The 20,842-nt window shown below is 40.9% G+C and overlaps 2 protein-coding genes across 3 annotated transcripts; both read left to right on the top strand.

Moving 5' to 3' along the window:
- Window positions 1-1,721: 1,721 nt before the first annotated feature.
- gsr (glutathione reductase) lies at window positions 1,722-9,654 on the top strand. 2 transcript variants are annotated; one of them, XM_068593690.1, is made up of 13 exons: window positions 1,722-2,117; window positions 2,495-2,672; window positions 3,358-3,384; window positions 3,494-3,582; window positions 4,647-4,716; window positions 4,920-5,067; window positions 5,376-5,430; window positions 5,516-5,615; window positions 5,714-5,965; window positions 6,958-7,069; window positions 7,805-7,936; window positions 8,069-8,202; window positions 9,041-9,654. In XM_068593690.1, the coding sequence occupies exons 1-13, from the start codon at window positions 2,062-2,064 to the stop codon at window positions 9,188-9,190; spliced, it is 1,503 nt and encodes a 500-aa protein (XP_068449791.1). In that variant the 5' UTR covers window positions 1,722-2,061; the 3' UTR covers window positions 9,191-9,654. The 2 variants fall into 2 exon arrangements, with proteins under 2 accessions (XP_068449791.1, XP_068449781.1); XM_068593680.1 differs by having other exon boundaries at window positions 2,393-2,672.
- A 666-nt stretch (window positions 9,655-10,320) lies between these two features.
- On the top strand, window positions 10,321-19,292 carry slc30a9 (solute carrier family 30 member 9). The gene is made up of 18 exons (XM_068595451.1): window positions 10,321-10,408; window positions 10,846-10,995; window positions 11,090-11,278; window positions 11,747-11,794; window positions 11,932-12,031; window positions 12,264-12,356; window positions 12,506-12,588; window positions 13,018-13,076; window positions 13,452-13,519; window positions 14,695-14,853; window positions 14,968-15,103; window positions 15,195-15,234; window positions 15,330-15,401; window positions 15,806-15,913; window positions 16,060-16,225; window positions 16,624-16,753; window positions 17,523-17,636; window positions 17,792-19,292. The coding sequence occupies exons 2-18, from the start codon at window positions 10,887-10,889 to the stop codon at window positions 17,834-17,836; spliced, it is 1,719 nt and encodes a 572-aa protein (XP_068451552.1). The 5' UTR covers window positions 10,321-10,408; window positions 10,846-10,886; the 3' UTR covers window positions 17,837-19,292.
- Window positions 19,293-20,842: the final 1,550 nt, after the last annotated feature.

The following is a 20,842-nucleotide window of genomic DNA, read 5'->3' as shown; positions in this document are numbered from 1 at the left end:
ATACAAGAAACTCTTATCAATGTTACGTTTGCAAAAGATACTAAAAACAGACTTTCCCAGGCACAATGCGATAAATTGTTACCTCTGCTAGCTGGGCATCTCAAGACAAAGGCCCATTGTCATCTCTTGGCCTGTGAGCCTCTATATAACATTGGCTTACTACTTTTTCATTAGACACAAACAGTGTATCTATGTAACTTCTAATACCTGACAAAATCTGACAGACTCAGAGCCACGATGTTAGCGTAGCTAAAAACATCAGAATCAGCATTTATAGAAACAACAAGCAACACAAAAACATATCATATTTGTGTATTTGCGAAATGAAAACTCCTCTTCAAGTCATTATACACTGCCCAAATTTACAGGAATACACCCAAAGGCCTTAAATGTCCTGAATGTGCTTCTTTGCTCTGACACTTCTGGCAGGTCTGCATGTGGTTGTCTTATAGTACTACTTCTGTTGTTGCATTCCAACAAGCTGAGCCTGTCAGCGAACTGGGAGCTGAATTATTTATCAAAGGGATCCTCAGTCACTGATGTCAGGATCAGTGCAGGGAGGAGACTCAGTCTGTAAAAGAGCATATCAGATTGTATGTTATTAGAGGCTACGGTATTTTTCACGTGGTATCTTCCCCTCTACTTGTCTCGCACGCTGAATGCCGGCTAATATTTGCTCACGCTCTAATACTCCACGGTTCCCTTTCAGCTACTAACTAGCTACAGCTAGTTTTAGTTTGTGTATTCAAACTATATAAACATTGTAAATCAATTAATTTATTGACTACACATTCAAATTCACTAATTCACTTTTATTCACTTGGGGCAGAAAAAAGCCTCATGTGTTAGAGATACATCTGCCTTAAGTTGAACAGGATCCAAAAAAAGGGATATTAGAAATAAAAAGGGAAATAACATAAGAGCTATCTCAAATTAACTTAAAGTTATCAATGAACAAAAACAACAAGAGCGTTTCACTGACTCACTGTCTTTTAATTTAGTCTTCCAGTGGTAATAATTGGGTTTTGCCACTGTTACATTTTGACATGTCAGTTGAAAAAGCATGTGAGCAAATAATGAAATACATGCTGGCTAAATTTCCATCTATTTCCATTTTACTGACACTTGAATGGAACAAGGCCATGTACGTGAAACCCGCGATTTTTAGAAAAATGATTTACATATGTAAATTATTCAAAAACGGGCTGTATACAGAATACTTTTACTTGTTGTACCATACGTTAATGGTAATACTATCAAATTTTAATTTGAGCAAGATTTTGAATGCAGGACTTTTACTTGTAACACAGTACGTCACTTTTATGACATAGATACATATTACACAAACATATGTCTGTGTTGCGAAACGCACATCTTTATGTTGCCTATTAAATTGTTATGCTTCATACTGTGAACCTTTTTGTGCATGTCTTGGACAATTTTTGCACATTTCTACCCACAACGAGCACTTTGCTCAGCTTTTTATTTCCATTCAGGTATACTGTACCCATTTTTCAATAATTATACTACGTCTGGATTTACAAACTTTTATTTATTAAATGATTTTCTACTACTCGTTTTATCTTATTCACTAATACACCAAAGCATATGAATATTTATATGAAAACCGGATTCTGGCTGTGACGAGGGAATGTTTTATTTTGAAAGTCGCGGCTGGAAGTTTATTATTTTTCTTTACAGCTGGCATTTGTGTATAGCGTAGCCCTGCGCTATTCCTGAAGAAATGTTACGCAAATCTCAGTTAAACCCTATGATTATTTAAGCTAATTTCTAAAAATGCGTGCGCTAAAGCTTGAGACGTTATTCATACCCTCAAACACGACGACCTTCAGCATTGCAGGATAGATTTTACTTTTTTTTATCTCATAAAAACCGGCAAACGCAACATGTCTCCAGGCCATTTCAGTTCACCCAGCGACACAGGAAGTGTTCAAAGCGTCTGTATTTTATTATATAGTAAAGTCAAACTACAGGCTGAGAGATAAACAACGGCACGTGGTGGATGTTTTTTTCATTAAAATGACCACACACGAATAAGTCATGCTGTTTACAAAACTCTGCAGACCGTTTCCTTCTGTGTACCTGCGCTTACCAAGGTGAGTAAATCTCTGCGACACATTAACAGGTAAAGGTAGCAACGATAAAGCAATTAAATACTCAAACCTATTCTCCCTCCATAATTAGCTCTGTTTTTACGCCTGTTGGTGTCGCCACCTGTCATGCAGCTCGCGCGAGGCTCACCATGACTATTGTGAAAACACGTTTCTAGGATTTACACACCATTGTTGCGATTCATAATGACACAGCAGTCAGTGGCTTTCTCTTATCCCGCCCACTGACCCGTTTTTTTTTTTTTTTTTGTTCGACACAGGCCCGCGCGCTTCCTGGTTATGGCAACAGTAACGCATCTAACCCGGATGCGAGCTCCCTCCTGGTTCGGCCTCAGGAAGCAACTTTTCTCGTCTCCCCGCAGACACGGAGCTCTTGTCCGCCGCAGCATCATGGCCTCACACCCGGCGGAGACGGAGGCGACCCGGTTCGACTTCCTGGTGATTGGCGGCGGGTCTGGAGGCCTGGCCGGGGCTCGGAGGGCGGCGGAGCTCGGGGCAGCCACCGCCGTGATCGAGAGTCACAAACTCGGAGGTACCTGCGTGAGTAAAACAAAAACAAAAAAAAAAACATAAACACCTACTGTTTTCCGTCCAGGGTTACTGTGCTGTGTCGCCTCTGCAGCTCTCGCACACTCGCGCTGGGTGCCAGCTTCACTGCGAAGCCTCCGGACTCCTTTTGTGGAAGTGTTTTGTGTTTCCAACAAACGTTGTAGCCAACAGCCAATGAATAAAACGTTGGGGACAATGTCTTAACAGTTGCATGTGACGGGGTTGGAAACACCAGCCCGCATTGATCCTGTCTTTTTAATAGAAATAGTCCATTGCGTTTCATAAGGGATTCCTAACTCTTTAGTGTTATATTATTGCGAGGCAAATGTTTACATTAGTGTGTTCACTCCCTACTTTGACTTATCATTTGATCTTGATGGAAAGTTGATGATAAAATGCATTCTTGCAGGTTGCTAAACCACTAAATTCACATTATGGCTGCACAAAGGCAACACAATTAGTCTGATTAGTTTCCAAATGTTGGAAATAAATAAGGAAATCGGCTCGTATAACAAAATTCAGGACACAAACTATATAACAAGAGATTGAACAAGTTGGCAACCTTTTTATTTGCAGGATATGTTTTATTAAAACTTTTAAAATAAGTTCATATTTATTGTTCTTATTGTCATCGAGCCAACGTTGAACTAATTTGCTCCGTTTGAATGTTTTTCAGGTCAATGTCGGCTGTGTCCCAAAGAAGGTACGTTTTTCTTTCTATTTTTGTTGCAACCAGCAGAGTTTTAACTCGGAGACATCATAATTTTTGTTGAAATAAAATCACACGCTGTCGAACCCTGTGCCTGTTGCAGGTTATGTGGAACGCAGCAGTTCATGCTGAGTATCTCCACGATCACAGCGACTACGGCTTCAATGTGGAAAATGTTCGTTTTAGTTGGGAGTAAGTTTCAGTGTCTTTTTTTTCTTCCTCCTTTTTTTTCAACTTGTTTTGTGCAACTACAATGAGCTCTTTTGAAATCTGCAATGTTTGTTCTTCGAACAAAGAGGTGTCCGTTTCATAGCACACCTTCTCTGTCTGTCGTTGCCTGTTGTTGCTCCACCTGAGCCCACATTAGGGCTCAAGATAAGAAAGGAGTGGCTGCCCGCAACACCCATGTTTGCCTGCATGGGTTTGTCTCAAAGTTTTACCATTTTTGAAACGGTCAAAATATTTAAATTCTATTGTGAGCTGTAGTTTGTTGCGTTGTTCATGTTATTTTGTCCAATCCGTGTGTGTTGCAGCAACAGGATCCATTTAAAAAGACATTAGTCTTTATCAAATTTAAAGCCCATCAGGTTACAAATATTTTTATACTAGTCAGAATATTAATGTGTTGTATTTTATATTTTTTGGTAGTCTCCCAGCTGTAACGTAAGAAAGTTATCAGTGGCATATTAAATGTAGGAGTATAAAGAAGTACTTTGAGTGTGTTTTTATCCACACAAAGGCATCAAATATCTGCAAATGGAAGTATCGTAATACAACACGAGTGTTTATGATGGTGGAGACGCACAACAGCTGTTTAGCTTTTTTTTTTTTAACTTGGCCAAGCTGAATAATGCAACTGAGTTTAGCAATAGCGAGCTTACCAAAAGGCTTGTGGCAGAAATTTGTAGTAGTAAAGTACCGGTAGTAGCAGTAGTAGTATAACAAGCACCAAAGTATGTGTAGGGAGTTGGCTGTGAGGATTAAATGGGTCAAACTCAGGACTTACCAGGTTTGAGTCTCAAGAGAAGTGCATTTCAAAACTTGGTGGACTCCGTACTTTCTGTTCCTTTTTTAAAAAATAGAAATTGTTGGGAAGTTTTAATGTAAAACTTTCATCTGACCTCCCCACTGAATTCATGTTTACTGTAGTAATCTTGAATAGTTGCATGCCAGTGTTTATATCTGCATGTATTCAATTTTTGAGTTGTGTTTATCATCTGAACCTGTCTTGAATGAACGTGTTCCTGTGTTTACAGAGCTCTCAAGACCAAAAGGGATGCTTATGTTAGTCACTTAAATCGCATTTATCGCAACAACCTTGACAAAGTAAGTTCACTTTATTATTTCAGTGAGTCAGAAAACACACACACACACACACACACCCACACACACACACACACACGAGCTATACTTACTTCAGGTTAACATAATGACTGAAAGGTTTTCACTGGATCAAGCATGATTTAACTTGTTGTGTTTGTTGACATTGTCTCAAGAAGAAATAAATATTGACATCTGATCCATTTCAGGCCAAAGTCCAACATATTCAAGGTCTTGCCAGGTTCACCAATGATCCTGAGCCGACTGTAGAGGTCAATGGAAGAAAATATACAGCGCCTCACATCCTCATCGCCACCGGGGGGCAGCCTACTGTTATGACTGATGCTGAAATTCCAGGTAAGAAATGATGTGCACTTCTTACCTTTTTTTTTTTTTTTTTTTAAGTTTGCTTTATGAAATCCAGGGGTCGGCACCCGTTTTGATGAAAAGTGGCATTTTAATATTTTCTTGTTATTCAGTGTTTCAAGAATAAATCAATTAAAAACTACTGTAAATAACCACTTTTTAAATGTTCCTGCACATTTATTACTAGAGTGCCATGTGACAATGGCATTGATTTAATCTATTCATCCAAAAGTATATGAAATACAAAAATATATATAAATATTGACATGCAAAAATATTGTGTTTATTGATAACTTCAGGGGGAAGTCTGGGCATTACCAGTGATGGCTTTTTTGAACTTGAAACTCTGCCAAAGTAAGCTTATCGTATAATCTCTTTAGTGTTTGTACCAAGTGTAAAGTTTGGGCCGATAATAAAAGGTTTTGCTTTCCCCCAACAGGCGCACCGTGATTGTGGGTGCAGGTTATATTGCGGTGGAGATGGCAGGCATCCTTTCCACCCTGGGGTCCAAAACATCCCTCATTATTCGACAGACGGGAGTAAGAAACCCACAAATTCACATCTAAATACAAAAATGATGCCTTTTCAAAAGTAAGCAGTTCAAGTAACGCCATGTGCTCTCAAACGCTCCCTGTAGGTTTTGAGGAACTTCGACAGCTTCATAAGCACAAACTGCACCAAAGAGCTGCAGAACTCTGGCGTGGATCTGTGGAAGAACTCTCAGGTGAAGTCTGTGTGTAAAACGGACAGAGGACTGGAGGTGACGCTCGTCACCAAAGACCCAGAGAAGAAGAACGAGGAGAAGATCAGCACCATCCAGGAAGTGGACTGCCTGCTCTGGGCCATCGGCAGGCAGCCCAACACTTCTGGGCTGAACATCGGCGCAACGGTAATGGTCTGCTGCTGCTGCTGTTAACTGGATGCTGAAATGTGGCGAGGAAACAACGACTGAGCTCGGTGGGGAAATAGGCAGATGTTCCTAGAGAGACAAAATAATTTAACATCTGTATCGTCCATATTGAGGCAATACTTTTTTTTTTTTTTACAAAACACATCAATAAAATGTTAATGGTGCATTAAAAACAGATGACCATCTCTTGTCACCATCTGTCCCCAAAGAGAATTAATCAGTCTTTGGCTCAGTGTTCCTTGTGTCGCCCTCATTTTAGCTCCTCAACTAGGCTCTTAGTTTAAAGCAGCACTGCAGATAGTTATTTAGTCTCTTATGGTCACACCTTTTTTTTATGAGAGCTCAACATACACCAGGCAATACATTAGTCAGTCTTCCTTGTATTTAAAGCATTTCAACATACAGTAACATTAGGAGAGTTTAATCAACGTTTTTACTTCAATGATGTCACATATTCTGGCTCATCGTCACTGTCTCACCTGTAATATGACGGAGGGTGTGAGTGAAATATCGAAGCAGCAGCTCAACACTGAGGGAAGCACTAACTTGTATTCAGAACGCATCAAACCAAAGGACATTAAACGGGAAATGTTCAACTGTCGTTGTCATCTTGGAGGTTGTTCCTGTCCGGTTTGCAGAGATTTGTGTTTGTTGACACTTGATGTTGGGAAACAGTACTCTGTTGCTCCTGCACCCCGTGTATTCTGGTTTACATTAATGCTCCGAGCCTCCTCAGAAGAATGAGTCATTGTTTCTTTGCTGTAGATGGAAACAACTTTGTTGCTCACTCTCGATTTTAAAGCTAAAGCAAATTACTAAAGAAGAGAACAAAAAGGACCAACACAAACCGTATCTTTCCTCATAATAATCCCAACAGCTTTCTGAGGAACGGAGAGAAACACTTCAGTGATAAAATGTGATGTTTTAGCTCATTTACAATGATTATATAACAATATTCTATGTGTTTGCAGGGTATAGAGACAGATGAAAGAGGCCACATCGTTGTGGATGAGTTTCAGAACAGCAGCAGACCAGGGATCTACGCTGTCGGGGACGTCTGTGGCAAAGCTCTCCTCACACCTGGTAGGAAGCTGTTTGGTGTCCATGTTGAACATCTTATTTGTTACTTTATGTTAGTATTGTGCACACACAACATTTTTAGAGGTTTTCAGTTGAACTTCAGAAGTTAAGGTCACTTGTTTGAACAGGTAGAGACTCTAATTCTGTTTAGTTTCTATTCAAGAACTGACCTGCTTTAGCTAAAGGAATCAAAATAACTGCACTGGAATTTCCGGAAAAGGTCCTCATCCAATAACATTTGTTATGTTTTTGACTAAGAACTTCAAACATGCCTGATAATTACAAGAAGCACATGTTTTTGCTTGGTTGCTTTTTTTTTTTTAGCTTGCCCATTTTACAGGCTCTGACTGTGACTCTTGTTATTAGGAGGTATGAAACCCAAATAAACAAGTGCAAAAACACCGAAAAAATATATCCAGACCATGATTTGACAATGAAGAACTAAATCTTTATATCTTTAAACAAGGCATTGTTTCGCAGAAATAACTGCTGACTCATTGAGATAAATGTGTAATTGTCCTGCACACTTCTGGAGTGCAGCCGTGATGTAATTAGACATCTATTACAGATGATCATATCAAGTTGCTGTTTACTTTCCCTCGCTCCATGCGCCATTGAAGTAGGTGCGGTGCTGCTTTGAACTTGTTCTTCTGGTTTCGGAATGAAACGTTTTACCTGAAATCTTTTGTTCATTGACAATGTTAATAATTGATGCTATGCCGTATCATGTCGGGGCAGTTGCTATAGCTGCAGGCAGAAAGCTGGCCCACAGACTGTTTGAGGGCAAGAAGGACTCCAAGTTGGACTACTCGAGTATCCCCACCGTGGTGTTCAGCCACCCCCCCATCGGCACGATGGGCCTCACAGAAGGTGAGCGGTAGTTTCCCAGTTAAAAGCTTGACTTTCACTTGATGGACTTTGCCTGCATGTCCAGTGTTCTCTTGTAGTAATCATGGGATATGAGACAGGTTTTAAACTGCTTAATGTGTGTTCCTGTCCCAGAGGAGGCCATTAAATTGAGAGGAAAGGAGAATGTGAAGATCTACAAGACTTCTTTCACTCCGATGTATCACGCCATCACGAGCAGGAAGAGTCAGTGCATCATGAAGCTGGTGTGTGAGGGCAAGGAGGAGAAGGTACGAGTCATCTGTCATTTAAAGGATATATAGTTATTTATTCAAGTAACTCAAATCATTGTAAAGGTTCTAATTGTTATAAATCAAAACAACTTTAACTCATTGTCATTGTTTGTTTAGGTACAAGTCATTCAGACTTATTTTATGAACCGTAAAATTATCTGAAAAACTCTTTTTTGAGGGAATAATAAACAGAAATAATGCATGCCTTCATCCTTAGGTAGTGGATGGCAATAATAATCATTTAATATTAAATATGGCCTACTGCATCATGAAAACCCACCTACTTGTATGAACACACATGCCTTCATCAGTGACACAATGACCCAGTACCAACAAGCACACGTTAGACCATTAGACTCTCTAAAAAATGTCACATAATGTGGAAAAAAAATAAATAAAAAATAGCAGCTGTTTATAAGTTTGAATTTAGGACTAAGTTGTTGTTGGGTATGTTTTTTTCCTCCCTAAGCCAGATGTAGAAATGAAGAAGGCTTCTTTTTCCGTGCACCAATCACGCAGAGAGAAATACATTTGTGAGGTTTAAAGTATGAGCCTGTCTCTTGCCTATCCCTAACCAGGATTATCTCTCCCACTCAGACTGTTGAAATCACAACGGTTTGCTCCACCCTCACATGACCTCAGCTGACGTCAACTTGTTCACACCCAATTTCTGCAGATTCTTGAAAGACATTTTGGGAAATGTAGGAAGTCTGCTTACTTAAGTTGAAGTAGATCAAGCAGGTTTAAGAAAATTCTTAAAACTCCAGCGCAAAACTTTTGTGTGTGACTAAAGACTGCAGTGATTTTCAAAGGCTGACGTGTCTCTTTTCCTCAGGTGGTGGGCCTGCACATGCAGGGCCTGGGCTGTGATGAGATGCTGCAGGGCTTCTCTGTAGCCATCAAAATGGGCGCCACCAAAGCAGATTTCGACAAGACTGTCGCCATTCACCCCACCTCGTCCGAGGAGTTTGTCACAATGCGTTAGTCTTTTTACAACCAGCAACCCAGACAAACGTACCAGGACTCGCTCCTCTGCCACCGCTCTCTTATCAGCTTCACCACTCGCTTTCTAAAATGACATACTTACATTTTCTCTCATTTAAGTGACATTATTCGTGCGCAGTGTTTCATCTTTTCTAACTTCTTCCTAAATGTACCAAGAACTAGTTATGGCCTTCTTAAACTGTACTGTGGGTCTTGATTATTGATTGAATATTCTGGATTCCATTTTAATCATTGTGAAATGGAAGTGATGGATCTGCGGGTATTGTTGTCAAGTGATTTGGTAATCAAAAAGACCTTTCCTAGTGTATGTGTGTGATCTGTTAGTGGTTTGTCTGATGAATATTACAAACACTGCTATGCACATATGTACTACTAATGCAAGGCCATAACATATCTACTGTACTGTTCTAAAGAGTCAATAAACAGAAAAGTTTTTTTTTCTTATCTGTTGTGATTCCTATCTCTTCATTATATGACTACAACTTCGTAGTTTTCATTTTAGTGCTGAGTTTCATCACTCTTCCCCACCAGTGAACATCCCTGTCTGTGTTTACAATTGCTGTGTGTAAAGAAATTAATGAATTTCTCGTAATGTTTGGACAGAGTTAGCTGCATTCCTTCTCTTAATGTGTGATAACAATGTTGCATTTCAGATTTAACTAGCACACCATTTCTTTACAAAAAAATGCAAAAAGATTATTCTTCTATTAGATGTTACACTATGTTATGTGTAGTGACACAAACTATACAAGCACACTGCCCAGATGCAATAGTGTGGTGGAGCTATTTCCATTATATGACTTTATATTGTACCCATAAACAGTTAAAATAATCCATCCATCCCTTATCCCTTATCGCTTAATTGATTATATGTATTTTATTGTGACATTGGCTGTTTTACCTAATTTAATCTTCCATCACGGGATACTCAGAAAACATTTAAATTCATAAACTTTTCTTATGAACAGAATATGATTTAGTTTAATCTCAGTTCAAAAACTGAATTCCTTTTTTAAATTTGTTTTACCTTGTTTGGTTTCCAGAATAAGCGCGAGACTAAGTGAACTGTAATCTACACTCTCGCGAGAAGACGTCACTCTTGTGTCACAGGTCACGTCCACAGCGGTGTTACCGTCAGTTTGACCAGAGGTTCTCAAAATGGACACAGATTATGCAGCACAAACCTCACAATAGAAAGGTAGTTTCTTTTCTTTTTTATTACCGAATCTAAATGTACGCGCTATTCAGTTACTTTGGTTAAATAACATGTTTCACGACACTTGTTACTGACTTACGGCAGTTAATGATGTTACCTTAACGCGAGTGCTAAGCTAGTTTGTCCAAGTGTGTGGCTCCGTAGTTAGCCGGCCGGTAAAGGCACTACTTAATCAAATGACAGTTAGACACCAGCGTCAGCTTTGTTACTTATTTGAGTTGGCTTAAAGCCACGCGAACGTCACTACTCGACGAAACGTTTAACGCTTTACGTTAGATGTTTAGAAGGCGATGCCTCGGCGCTAATCTGTCTGAATTGGTTTAGCTGCCTTGACAAGCTAACACAACAGTGACCGTGTGCCATTTGTGTGTGTGTGTGTGTGTGTGTGTGTGTGTGTGTGTCTGTGTGTGTGTGTGTAGCGAGTTCCTGCACTTCGGTACCGAGCTCCGCCACAGCGAGGATGTTCCCCTGCCTGGCCCACCGGCCGTGGCATGTCTTCTGCAGGGTCTCCTTGCAGCACCGGGCGCCCCTCTCGCAGCGGTGCCCGAGGTTCCCACAGCTGTGCTACGGTGAGGACCCTCACGTGATGGCAGACGTGACATGTTCTACACGTTAATGCTTTTTCTTGACCCAACTAAAGTCGTCATACACTCTGTTGCGCAGGTGGAGGCATGCATAACGTGTGGTTCAGCCTTCCAGACTGCCGTGTTGCTTCTCTCGGGCTGGGAAAGGTGCAGTATTACTCTACCCCTGGTAACAGCGATGATGGCCCCCCAAAGTCAGCATCCGGGGATGCTCCATCAGCAGAGAGCGTCTTGTCTGCTGCTGTAAAAGCCACCCCAGCGCCATCAGGTGACTAACTTTTAATGTTTTAAAAAATCTGCAGAAGTGGTTTGCCTGATCTTGGAGTTTTGTGTAGCATTATCTTATGTCCATTCATTTTCACAATGTGTTCCTGTTAGCTCACAGTAGACAACAATCACACTTCATAACACTTCGATCACTTTGGTCACTTTCATTACTTCAACCGGTGCAATATGAATACATTTTCAATATGTTTTTATTCTGTCTGTATATATAATACTTATATTGTAGATTATTTACTTGTATTTCTAATACTTGTTTTTTATTTCATCTACTATGTGTCTCTTGCTGCTGTAATCCTGCAATTCCCCCACTGTGCTACTAATAATTTTGTATCTTATTTTATTTAGAGCTGCTAAAACTGTTGTTATTGCCCTCACACCTTAAGCACCGGGAAATATTTGTGTTGCGTTATTGAGAAAAATTCAATAGTCCATTTATATCTTTCTCTCCTAGGTCCAACACCTCAAGGTCTGACAAAAATGGAGACAATTCAAGTGAAAGGTACTAAATATTTGTGCATGCTTCATGTAAAACATGTGGATCATGATTCACTTTAGATTTTAAGCATCTTCACAATGAGAACTAATGGATGTGCATGAAAAGTCTGTGTCATAGTTTACCTCTGTTGTAATACGCAGTTCGGGCGGTCCTGAAGAAAAGAGAATATGGAGCTCAGTACACGAAAAACAACTTTATTACAGCAGTCAGAGCCATGAATGAGTTCTGCCTCAAACCAAGGTAAGTCCTGATCCCCAAACTTATTTTTTTGATATACGCAACAGCACTGAATGCTCCTCTGTTCACTGTAACAATGTTTGGTGCGAGCTGAGATGCAGGCAGATACATTACAAATTCCTTCTAGTTAATAAGTAAACATGCTGTTGTAATCAGCTCATACAATTGCCTAACACTGTTTAACTCTGCTCTTCCTAAATCTTTTTCTTCCCCCCTTCCAATGATATGTTCACAGTGATCTGGAACAACTTCGAAAGATCAGAAGACGCAGCCCCCACGACGACACCGAGGCGTTCACGGTCTTTTTGCGGTCAGACGTGGAAGCCAAGTTAGTGACACAACCTTTTGCTTTAAACCACAAGATATATTAAGAATGCAACACTGCATGTCTTCCAACACATAGTGTAATCACCAATTTGTATTGATGTATTTTTCAACATTTGTTGACTGTTGATTATTTATTTCTTTGACAATTAGAGCACTGGAGGTATGGGGAAGCCAAGAGGCTCTAGCCCGAGAGAGAAATCTCAGGAAAGAAGTGGAAAAAGAGTACCAAGAGAGTAGGTTTTTATTTCCCCTGGCTGGTTGTTAATCGGTATGAACGTGCAATAATACTGAATATCTTATGTGGTGGTTTATTTCTTGGCTCTGTCACATGAACAACTTGGTGAAGTCACTGCTCGTGGCCAATCGAGGATTGTCATCTACTTTTGTACAGATAAAAAAATGTGATATAAAATGTTATGACTGGGTTATCAAGGTAATTTTGAACAGAACCAGGCTCGCTGGTTCCCCCATTTTCCAGTTTACAGCTAAAGTGGATGAGTGTGTTTCCCAAAATGTCAAACCATTCCTTCAATGTTAAAAATTGAGCCTAATTCTGAAATTTTGTGAATGTTTGTCCAAATTACCTGATTGTTTCACATCTGTTATTACTCCTCTAGTCTGTTTGACACACCCTTTTATTTGTACCTCTTGTTGGCCTCCAGATATTTATCGGAATCAACAGTTGTTGAAGGAATACAAAGACTTTTGGGGAAACACTAAGGTGAGCAGTGTAAATTCAAACCTGTTTAGTTTGATTATATCATCAGTTTTTCCACATTCTGTTTTATCTGTGAAAGAGAAAGTAATGTGCACATTAGTGGTGTATTTGTGTGACATTTGTGTCTGTAACAGAGGTCACTGCGTCAGTGTGATTACATGTTGTCCCCTTTAGTGTACAGTGATGTTATTTAAAAGACTATACTGTTCTACACCTCTCTGGTATGTCACAGTATATTTTGTACTCTGCTGGGTAGATTTCCCAGAGTTTCCCTTCAGTATTGTTCATGAGATAACATAAACTGTCTAATTTCTAAGAGCTGTACATTTAAATTTTTATAAATCAATGACCGGTTTGCGTTTTCTTTCTTCCACAAAGCCTCGATCAGGTCCGAGGGCAACTTTCCTAGAAGGGCCGGGGAAGGTGGTCATGGTCGCTATCTGCATGTAAGTTTTGTCTGTCCCGTCCTCGTTCATGACTCCTGCTTGGTTTTGTTGTAATGCCGTTCTGTACTTGAAAGGGATGCCAAGGTGAGGGGATTTTCCCGCAGATTAATTCATTTGGGGTGATGCCTGTGTCATCGGTTGCAAAATCCTCCATCATTGATGGATGCAACTCTCCTTCCTTTTGTCCCCTGATAAGTGAAATCTGGCTGTTGTGACTCCGCTGCTGTATGGAGCAGACGGTTATTGATAACCCGCGATCTATCAAGCTGCTATTTTACAAGTTAAGAGTTTTTTTATTTGATAAACGTGATTGCCGATATGCAAAGAATAACTTAATGGGTTTTATTGTGTCTTTGGGTGTTATTATCATTATTTTATGACTGGTGACGGTTGGCAAGTAATGTAGGCAGTGTATTCCCAAACACTGTGCAACACTTAGTGACTTTACTGAGCCGTAGCACACGGTCGGAGGTATTAGATTAGAGACGGACCACAAGTCTGCTCTCAGCGGGGTCGCTACGTTCAGATTGTTGGAAGAATGTGTGAATGTAACATTTGGGAAAATGAACAAAATACTGGCTCCATCTGTACAGTAGATCTGGTTTCACTTGAGCTCTTTTGTTCTAAAATAGACTCCTGCACTGCAGAGTTTTATACACTTAAAAAGTAAAGATGTGAAAATCTCATTTTGGAACTGCACGGGACCTTGTCTCCTGTCCTGTCGTCAATTAGATTAGGATGATCGTGTTAGAGGACATGTGCAGTCACATGAACAGTAAAGTGTTTCCTTTACTTCGTTTGGACTCACGGGACCCAAAACGTTAAGTCCAGAGTCTATGAGAGGGCAGTTAAAGGGTAGATTCTGCGATTCAGAAGCAACAAAACAGGAAAAAAAAATATATATGTTTATATTTTTTTTAATTCAGTTGTTTTTTGGTTTGTTCTTATTGTGTCGATTGGTTTTCATTGTTTCATCTATTGTGCTGTTCTCTGAATTTCACCTTAGTTTGTCTTGCTTTTGTTATTTCTTTGCTTTGTCTGTCAAAGCACTTTTTAAACTCTGTTTTAAAGATGCTTTTACATTTTGAAGAGTTGTTGTTGTTATTATTCCTATTAAAAATAACGTTTTCATTGCTGTTTGAGTGCTTGATCTACCTGTTTTTCTTTTTCCTCAGCAATGGGCTGAATTTCTTCTTTAAGCTCCTGGCTTGGGTCTACACTGGATCAGCGAGCATGTTCTCAGAGGCCATCCACTCTTTGGCCGACACCTGCAACCAGGCTCTCCTCGCCCTGGGAATCAGCCAGTCTGTCCGCAACCCGGACGCTGGCCATCCGTAAGCACCACTGACTTTATAACGCCAGCAGAACAACGGCGTCTCTTACATGTTGTTGAAAGGTGAAAACTAGTCCTGGTTTTGTTTAAAGGACCGCCCCTTCTTCTTGTCCAGGTACGGCTTCACCAACATGCGCTACATTGCCTCCCTCATCAGTGGAGTGGGTATTTTCATGATGGGAGCAGGCCTCTCCTGGTACCATGGCATCATGGGATTGCTGCACCCACAGCCCATGGAATCTTTGTTATGGGTGAGCAGCTGTTTGACTCGTCCCTGTGATATCAGATATGTGTGTGTATATAAATGATAATGATCCAGCACGTCATGGTTCTGTGTTACAGGCTTACTGTATTTTGGCGGGCTCTCTGGTGTCTGAAGGAGGTAATTTCTATAAATGAAACTCCAGATCTTTGATAGCATTTTCACTTTACGTTGCGTTTTGTGCTGAAAAATCTCTTTGTATTTTTCTTTCTCAGCCACGTTACTAGTAGCTGTCAATGAGATAAAAAGGAGCGCCCAACTACATGGAGTGTCTTTTTATGAATACGGTATGTACAACTGAAAGCTCACGTCCAATATATTGATATGGGTAAAATATAGAAGACATTTTCCTTGGACAGACATACAATAGATATCTGAACCAAATGTTCTAAAATGACTCTTCAGACAATGGAAGATTGATCCTGGTCCCAGGACCAAGTTCAGTTTAATGTGGATCAATCTTACCCCAGTCGGTAAATTAAATATGGTGTTTTCTGTCCTTGCACACAGACTGTGTCATTCAGGCCAAGTCTATTTGCATATTGTGACGGAAACCAAATCAGCCCTCATGCTACCAAAGCGCATATCTGACGGCAAATGTAAATGTCTTGTAGATAAATCCCAAATTGGTGTCACGCTGATTAAAGATTCAGGTGTAAATGGAATCTTGTGTTGTTTTTTGTGTGCTCAGTAATGCAGAGTCGAGACCCCAGCACTAATGTAGTGCTGCTGGAGGATGCTGCCGCTGTGTTAGGAGTCATAATGGCTGCGAGCTGCATGGGGCTCACCTCCCTTACAGGTAAACACAGAGGCATGCAGACATTGTTGGATTATTGGAGGCATTCAGTTTCAATTTATTCAATTGTCCCAAGTCTCTGCTTGCAATGTAGGCAGTGATCCAGATTCTCTTTATTTTCCTTTGTCCTTCGGCCCGCGTCGTCCCAGGTAACCCTTGCTATGACAGCCTGGGCTCTCTCGGCGTGGGCACGTTACTGGGCGCCGTCTCGACCTTCCTCATCTACACCAACACAGAGGCTCTGCTGGGCCGCTCCATACAGCCCGAGCGCGTTCAGAAGCTGACAGAGTTCCTGGAGAACGACCCCGCAGTGAGGTCAGCGAATGAACAGGCGCACACTCCCACGACTGTAAAACACAAACAGGGTCCTGATGGCGAGTCTGGAATCAATCGTATGAAACCAAAATAATCTCAAACTTAAGATCACATGGTCCAACAGTGACTTCATAGTTCTACTGATGTTGATGAACAACATCCAGGCCACCGTCTTTAGGGTTGTACACACAGCCGAGCAAAGTGATCCAGTTTAGTGCCTCAGCCACAACATGAACAATAACACACTTTGCTTTAAGAAATGAACACTCTCGTTGCCTTGTAAACACATCGTGTTGTGAAGGAAATCCACTGAATTATCAAGTAACGATGATTTTATCTTTGACTGATTTTTGTACTTGTCTAACCTAAAGATAATAATATGTTTTTATTTTGAGCAGAGCCATCCACGACGTGAAGGCCACTGATCTGGGAATGAGCAGAGTGCGCTTTAAAGCTGAAGTTGACTTTGATGGCCGAGTGGTGACACGGTCTTATCTGGAAAAACAAGACATTGACCAAATCCTCAATGTAAGTGGTTTTCACTTCTCTTTCATGTGGTCTTTAAAATGGCATCCCTTTTCTTTAATATTGCTGCTTCAAATTTGGATCTCTGCTTTTCATTACCGTGATGTATGACAGGCAATAAATGTCTTCTGAACTGCATTATGAAGCCTTCTGTCTGTGCTTGTTGCTGATAACTGGCAGAGATATTTCAGTCAATAAAGGATGATTCCAGCTGTTTTTTCTTCTCCAGAGTGATCAAAATGTTTTATGTGGAAGCTCCTCTGCACATTACACAAGTAAACCTTTTCCCATACCAGACCTTCCAGCGCTGCTAACACTAACTTCTAATGACAGAAACTGATCATCATCAGGATGGTTCACTGATGCTTAGTTCCCTTTGCTAATGGTTGGTTCCCTGTTACTTTGAAAGAATCGTTTATTAAAAATATGCATTGTTTTGTTTACAGTATACACAGCACAATCATTATTTTCAAGAAATCATAAATTACCCAGCAGGTCACAAATAGGTCCTCCTCGGGTGATCTTAACACATGCAGAAGTTTATAATTGTATTCTGTTGCCGCCTTGTTGAGCTTCAGTCCAGTCAGAGGGACCAAAAAAGTTGATTTCTCGCGCAACGGAAATCTGGAAGAACCGGAACTTGATTTCATGAAATTGTCACTCCTAAAATACGTGATCTCTTCTGTCTTCTACTGTGTCAAACAAGCATCTGCCTTGCTTACCTTCTATCTTCACTTACCTAAGACAAATGTGTGCTTTTGTGTATCTGCAGGAAATTCAGCTGGTGAAGAACCCAGAGGAGCTGGAGAGCTTCATGCTGAAACACGGAGAGAACATCATTGACACTCTGGGGGCCGAGGTGGACCGCTTGGAGAAAGAACTCAAGGTTCTTGAACATTAAACATGTCCCAATTGTTGTATACAAAATACCTAGAAACTCCAGTTTCTACTATTTCATGATGGAGTTCTCATTTTTAGTGACTGGGATTCATCTGCTCAGTAAGACAGATGTGTGTGTAACCGTGTGTTGTTCCTCCGCAGCAACGTAACCCAGAGGTTCGTCACGTAGACCTGGAGATACTATAGTGGCGGACTGGGCTCCGCTGAGGGAACATCCTGCTATGAAAAGACGAAAGGAGGGCTAAGCCTACCTGCCTCCCAACCCGACCACCAGAAAACCAACCTCCGTCTCTGCACAACTCTTCAAGTCTTACTGTAGAATAGTCCACAACCGTAGCGGAGGACAGTGATCCGTGCTCTTTCTTTTGAACTTCACTTATCTGAGAATTCGACCCGCCAGAGATGCACTTTCACATTCAAGCGTGTTTCTTACTGAAGACTAAGAACGCTCATTAATCGCCTGAAAGTGTGAGAGAAATTGAAATCTCTGGTCACACACACGTATGACAGTTTAGTCTTTGAGTTGTTTTGAACTCGCATTCCTGAACGAATGTGTTTGGGTTCGGTTGAAAACATGACCGCTCCAAAAACCAAATCACCAAACAGGACCAGTATCATTTCCTAGACGTGTACTTTACTTTAATTTGATGCTTGAACCACGGTGGCAACGTTTCCTCAAATAGCAAGAAGGAAAACTTAGAGCTACATATTCAAACCAGATTTAACTGCTAGACAAAGTAGATGTTTTTTATTTCTTCTTTTAATGTATAAACGGAGGAACTGCAGACTGCATTACGCTGCTGCAGGTCCTCTTATAAGACAGCTTGTAATGAATAGATTGTATTTCTATTGCAGGGTTAACAATACAAACAAGTTTAAAGATGTTAAGACTTTTCTTTTGATTGTATGCTGGACTTGAAGAGTGAACAAAGGTTAAATACAATAGGACTTAAACAACATCCGCTTATGCAAATAATAGATATTAGACAACGGTGTGTTGAATAAAATCAATATATCCCTGCGATATTATGAAGACAAGTTCAAAGTCTAACTAACAAATGTAATAAATAACCATTTATTTGATGCGTTGCTCTTTATACAAATTGGCATCCCCTCTTTCGCTTCACATTTCTCTCTGCCGGCTTCACACTCCAAACTTTGATGCTCTCCAAATTTAATATTAACTTTCTCTCGTGAGGTTTTGGCAGCTGATCAGCAGGCGACTGATTGTACTGATCCAAAGATGAAGTACTGGAGGGATGCAAGCCCTCAGTGTAAATAAGTGGGCCATGATGACGAGTGGACCAGTCTCAAGCAGGTGTTTAAGCATTGTTTAAGGTGTTTAAGTCTACTATGTGTCACAAATAATCGAGTGAATTATCTCCTACTTGATGTTCATGCTGAATATTCTGTGTCTAGCAGAAGGATTTTCATTCTGCATTTACCTTCATGAGCCACAGCTGGAGCACACCTGCCTGTTAATCATGGTACTCTGCTTAAGGAGGAGGAGCAAGGAAGGGGCGGAGTCATTTGGGAGGTTGGATATATATTTTTGAAGGTGTTAATAGTGTAATAATATCCCCCCCTGTCGGTTGTAACAATGTTGCTGCTGTTGAAGGAGTTGGAATAAATTTAAAATAATTTATTAAATATTTGATGCTTTCCTTTTCTGTCTCGTGGTCGTATTTCTTGTCGCCACTGCTTCACGTGTGAGCAACATTACGCAGGACGTCGTCTCTCCACAGGTCTGGCACAGGCCCTGAACGCATCTGGAACAATAAAGAGGACCTTTCCCTCCCCCCCCCCCCCCCCCTTTCTTCTTCATGTGATGCCCTGTTTCCCGTTTAAAGCTCAGATGGTTGACTGGAATGAAAACCCAAGACCATTAGATGGTGCAGTTGTGTGGATGAGAGGGGAGGAGGGGAGAAAGGGGGGTGGGCACTAGCCTGTACGCTGACGTCAATAAAAACATCATTTCCAACCAGTCTGCGCAGTGACCGACCGTTCAAAACATTACGCACAGCATCGCGGCTGGACCCGCGCTAGACTACTCGACTGAAATAATATCTCGCCGAGCCCGGAGAGCGGACACAATGCGGACAAACGCCATTTGCAGGTTTTTAGACCGTTGAATGTTGTCTTAACATTTTTTGGGTGTTGCGCGCATATCAGTGTCATGTCTCATCGTACCATTCCCAAGTCACTTGTGCCAGAGCCGCTGCCCATCTTGTCTCCTTTCATGTCTTCCCCTCCGCAGAGAAGGACACGGTCGCGTGTGCACGTTGATTAAACAAAGAAAGAAGAAGAAGCGGCAGCAGATCCTCGGGCTAATTTGGCTTATTATATATGTTTTTCAATACATGCTTTGTGAGACGCGCCAGCCGCGTCTGGAGATCACCAAACACATCTTCGATCATTCCGCACATCACATCACTTCTAGTGTTATGAATTTGTGTATTTTGAGGGCGACTGTAAAGCAAATGTGTTTTTTTTTTGTGTGTGTGTTATTTTTCGATGCATCCTGTGCAATATGTCTCCGGCAGCCCACGGAAGGGGGCGCAGTGAACCTGCACAGTTTGGGGTCTCAGATTGTCATGCAACCTCCCCCCCTTCATCACCACAAGCCTGCGGTTACAAAACCCCAAACCCATTACTACTCGGTGCGGAATTAAATTAAAGAAATTAGATGTTTGTGCAAGGATGTAATCCTCTCATTAGCCTTGCAGAAAACCCATCAACCCTTTCTTCTTCCTCTTCTTTTTGCTTGACGGCGCGTTTGTTTGTTTTCCTCTTCTTTTTTTTTCTTCTCCTAAATAATCGATTTTTTTTTTGATTTTTTTTTTGCTGTTTCAATCACAGGTGCAGGAGCTTCGAGAACACGCCAGGTTGTATTTGATGGCAGCAAAGGTCTTCATGGCGGATCATCATCATCATCATCACACTGCTCTACGCTTTTAGCCTCTTTACAGTGCTGCCTTGTCTAATCATGTTCAAGCAGCATTGTACAGGGCTATGACAGCATAGAGAGCTGAGCTGCTCGAGCGATGCGTTTCTCTGACCCTTTGGATGGGAGCCAACAAATGACATCATGCGTTAAAAACACTAAACGAGCGAGGATCGCGTGTGAGGATTGTTTTAAATATCATTTGTCTGGATTTTCATACTGATATCGCTTAAAAAAACTGAAATGCA

The sequence above is a fragment of the Clinocottus analis genome, unplaced genomic scaffold (assembly GCF_023055335.1).
Source record: "Clinocottus analis isolate CAN_PGR_092001 unplaced genomic scaffold, fCliAna1.0.p SCAF_10, whole genome shotgun sequence".
NCBI classification, from domain to species: Eukaryota; Metazoa; Chordata; class Actinopteri; order Perciformes; family Cottidae; genus Clinocottus; species Clinocottus analis.
The sequence above is the reverse complement of the archived record's forward strand: the minus strand, read 5'-3'. Positions and strand labels throughout refer to the sequence as shown.

Bases quoted from the DNA above. Each gene is read 5' to 3' on its own strand.
- slc30a9 (XM_068595451.1), top strand. From the start codon at position 10,887: ATGTTCCCCTGCCTGGCCCACCGGCCGTGGCATGTCTTCTGCAGGGTC. The intron at 15,235-15,329 runs GTAATTTCTATA...TTTCTTTCTCAG, and splicing joins CTCTCTGGTGTCTGAAGGAG to CCACGTTACTAGTAGCTGTC. The intron at 17,637-17,791 runs GTTCTTGAACAT...GTTCCTCCGCAG, and splicing joins GCTTGGAGAAAGAACTCAAG to CAACGTAACCCAGAGGTTCG.
- gsr (XM_068593680.1), top strand. From the start codon at position 2,062: ATGCTGTTTACAAAACTCTGCAGACCGTTTCCTTCTGTGTACCTGCGC. The intron at 5,068-5,375 runs GTAAGAAATGAT...TGATAACTTCAG, and splicing joins GACTGATGCTGAAATTCCAG to GGGGAAGTCTGGGCATTACC. The intron at 5,616-5,713 runs GTAAGAAACCCA...CGCTCCCTGTAG, and splicing joins TCATTATTCGACAGACGGGA to GTTTTGAGGAACTTCGACAG.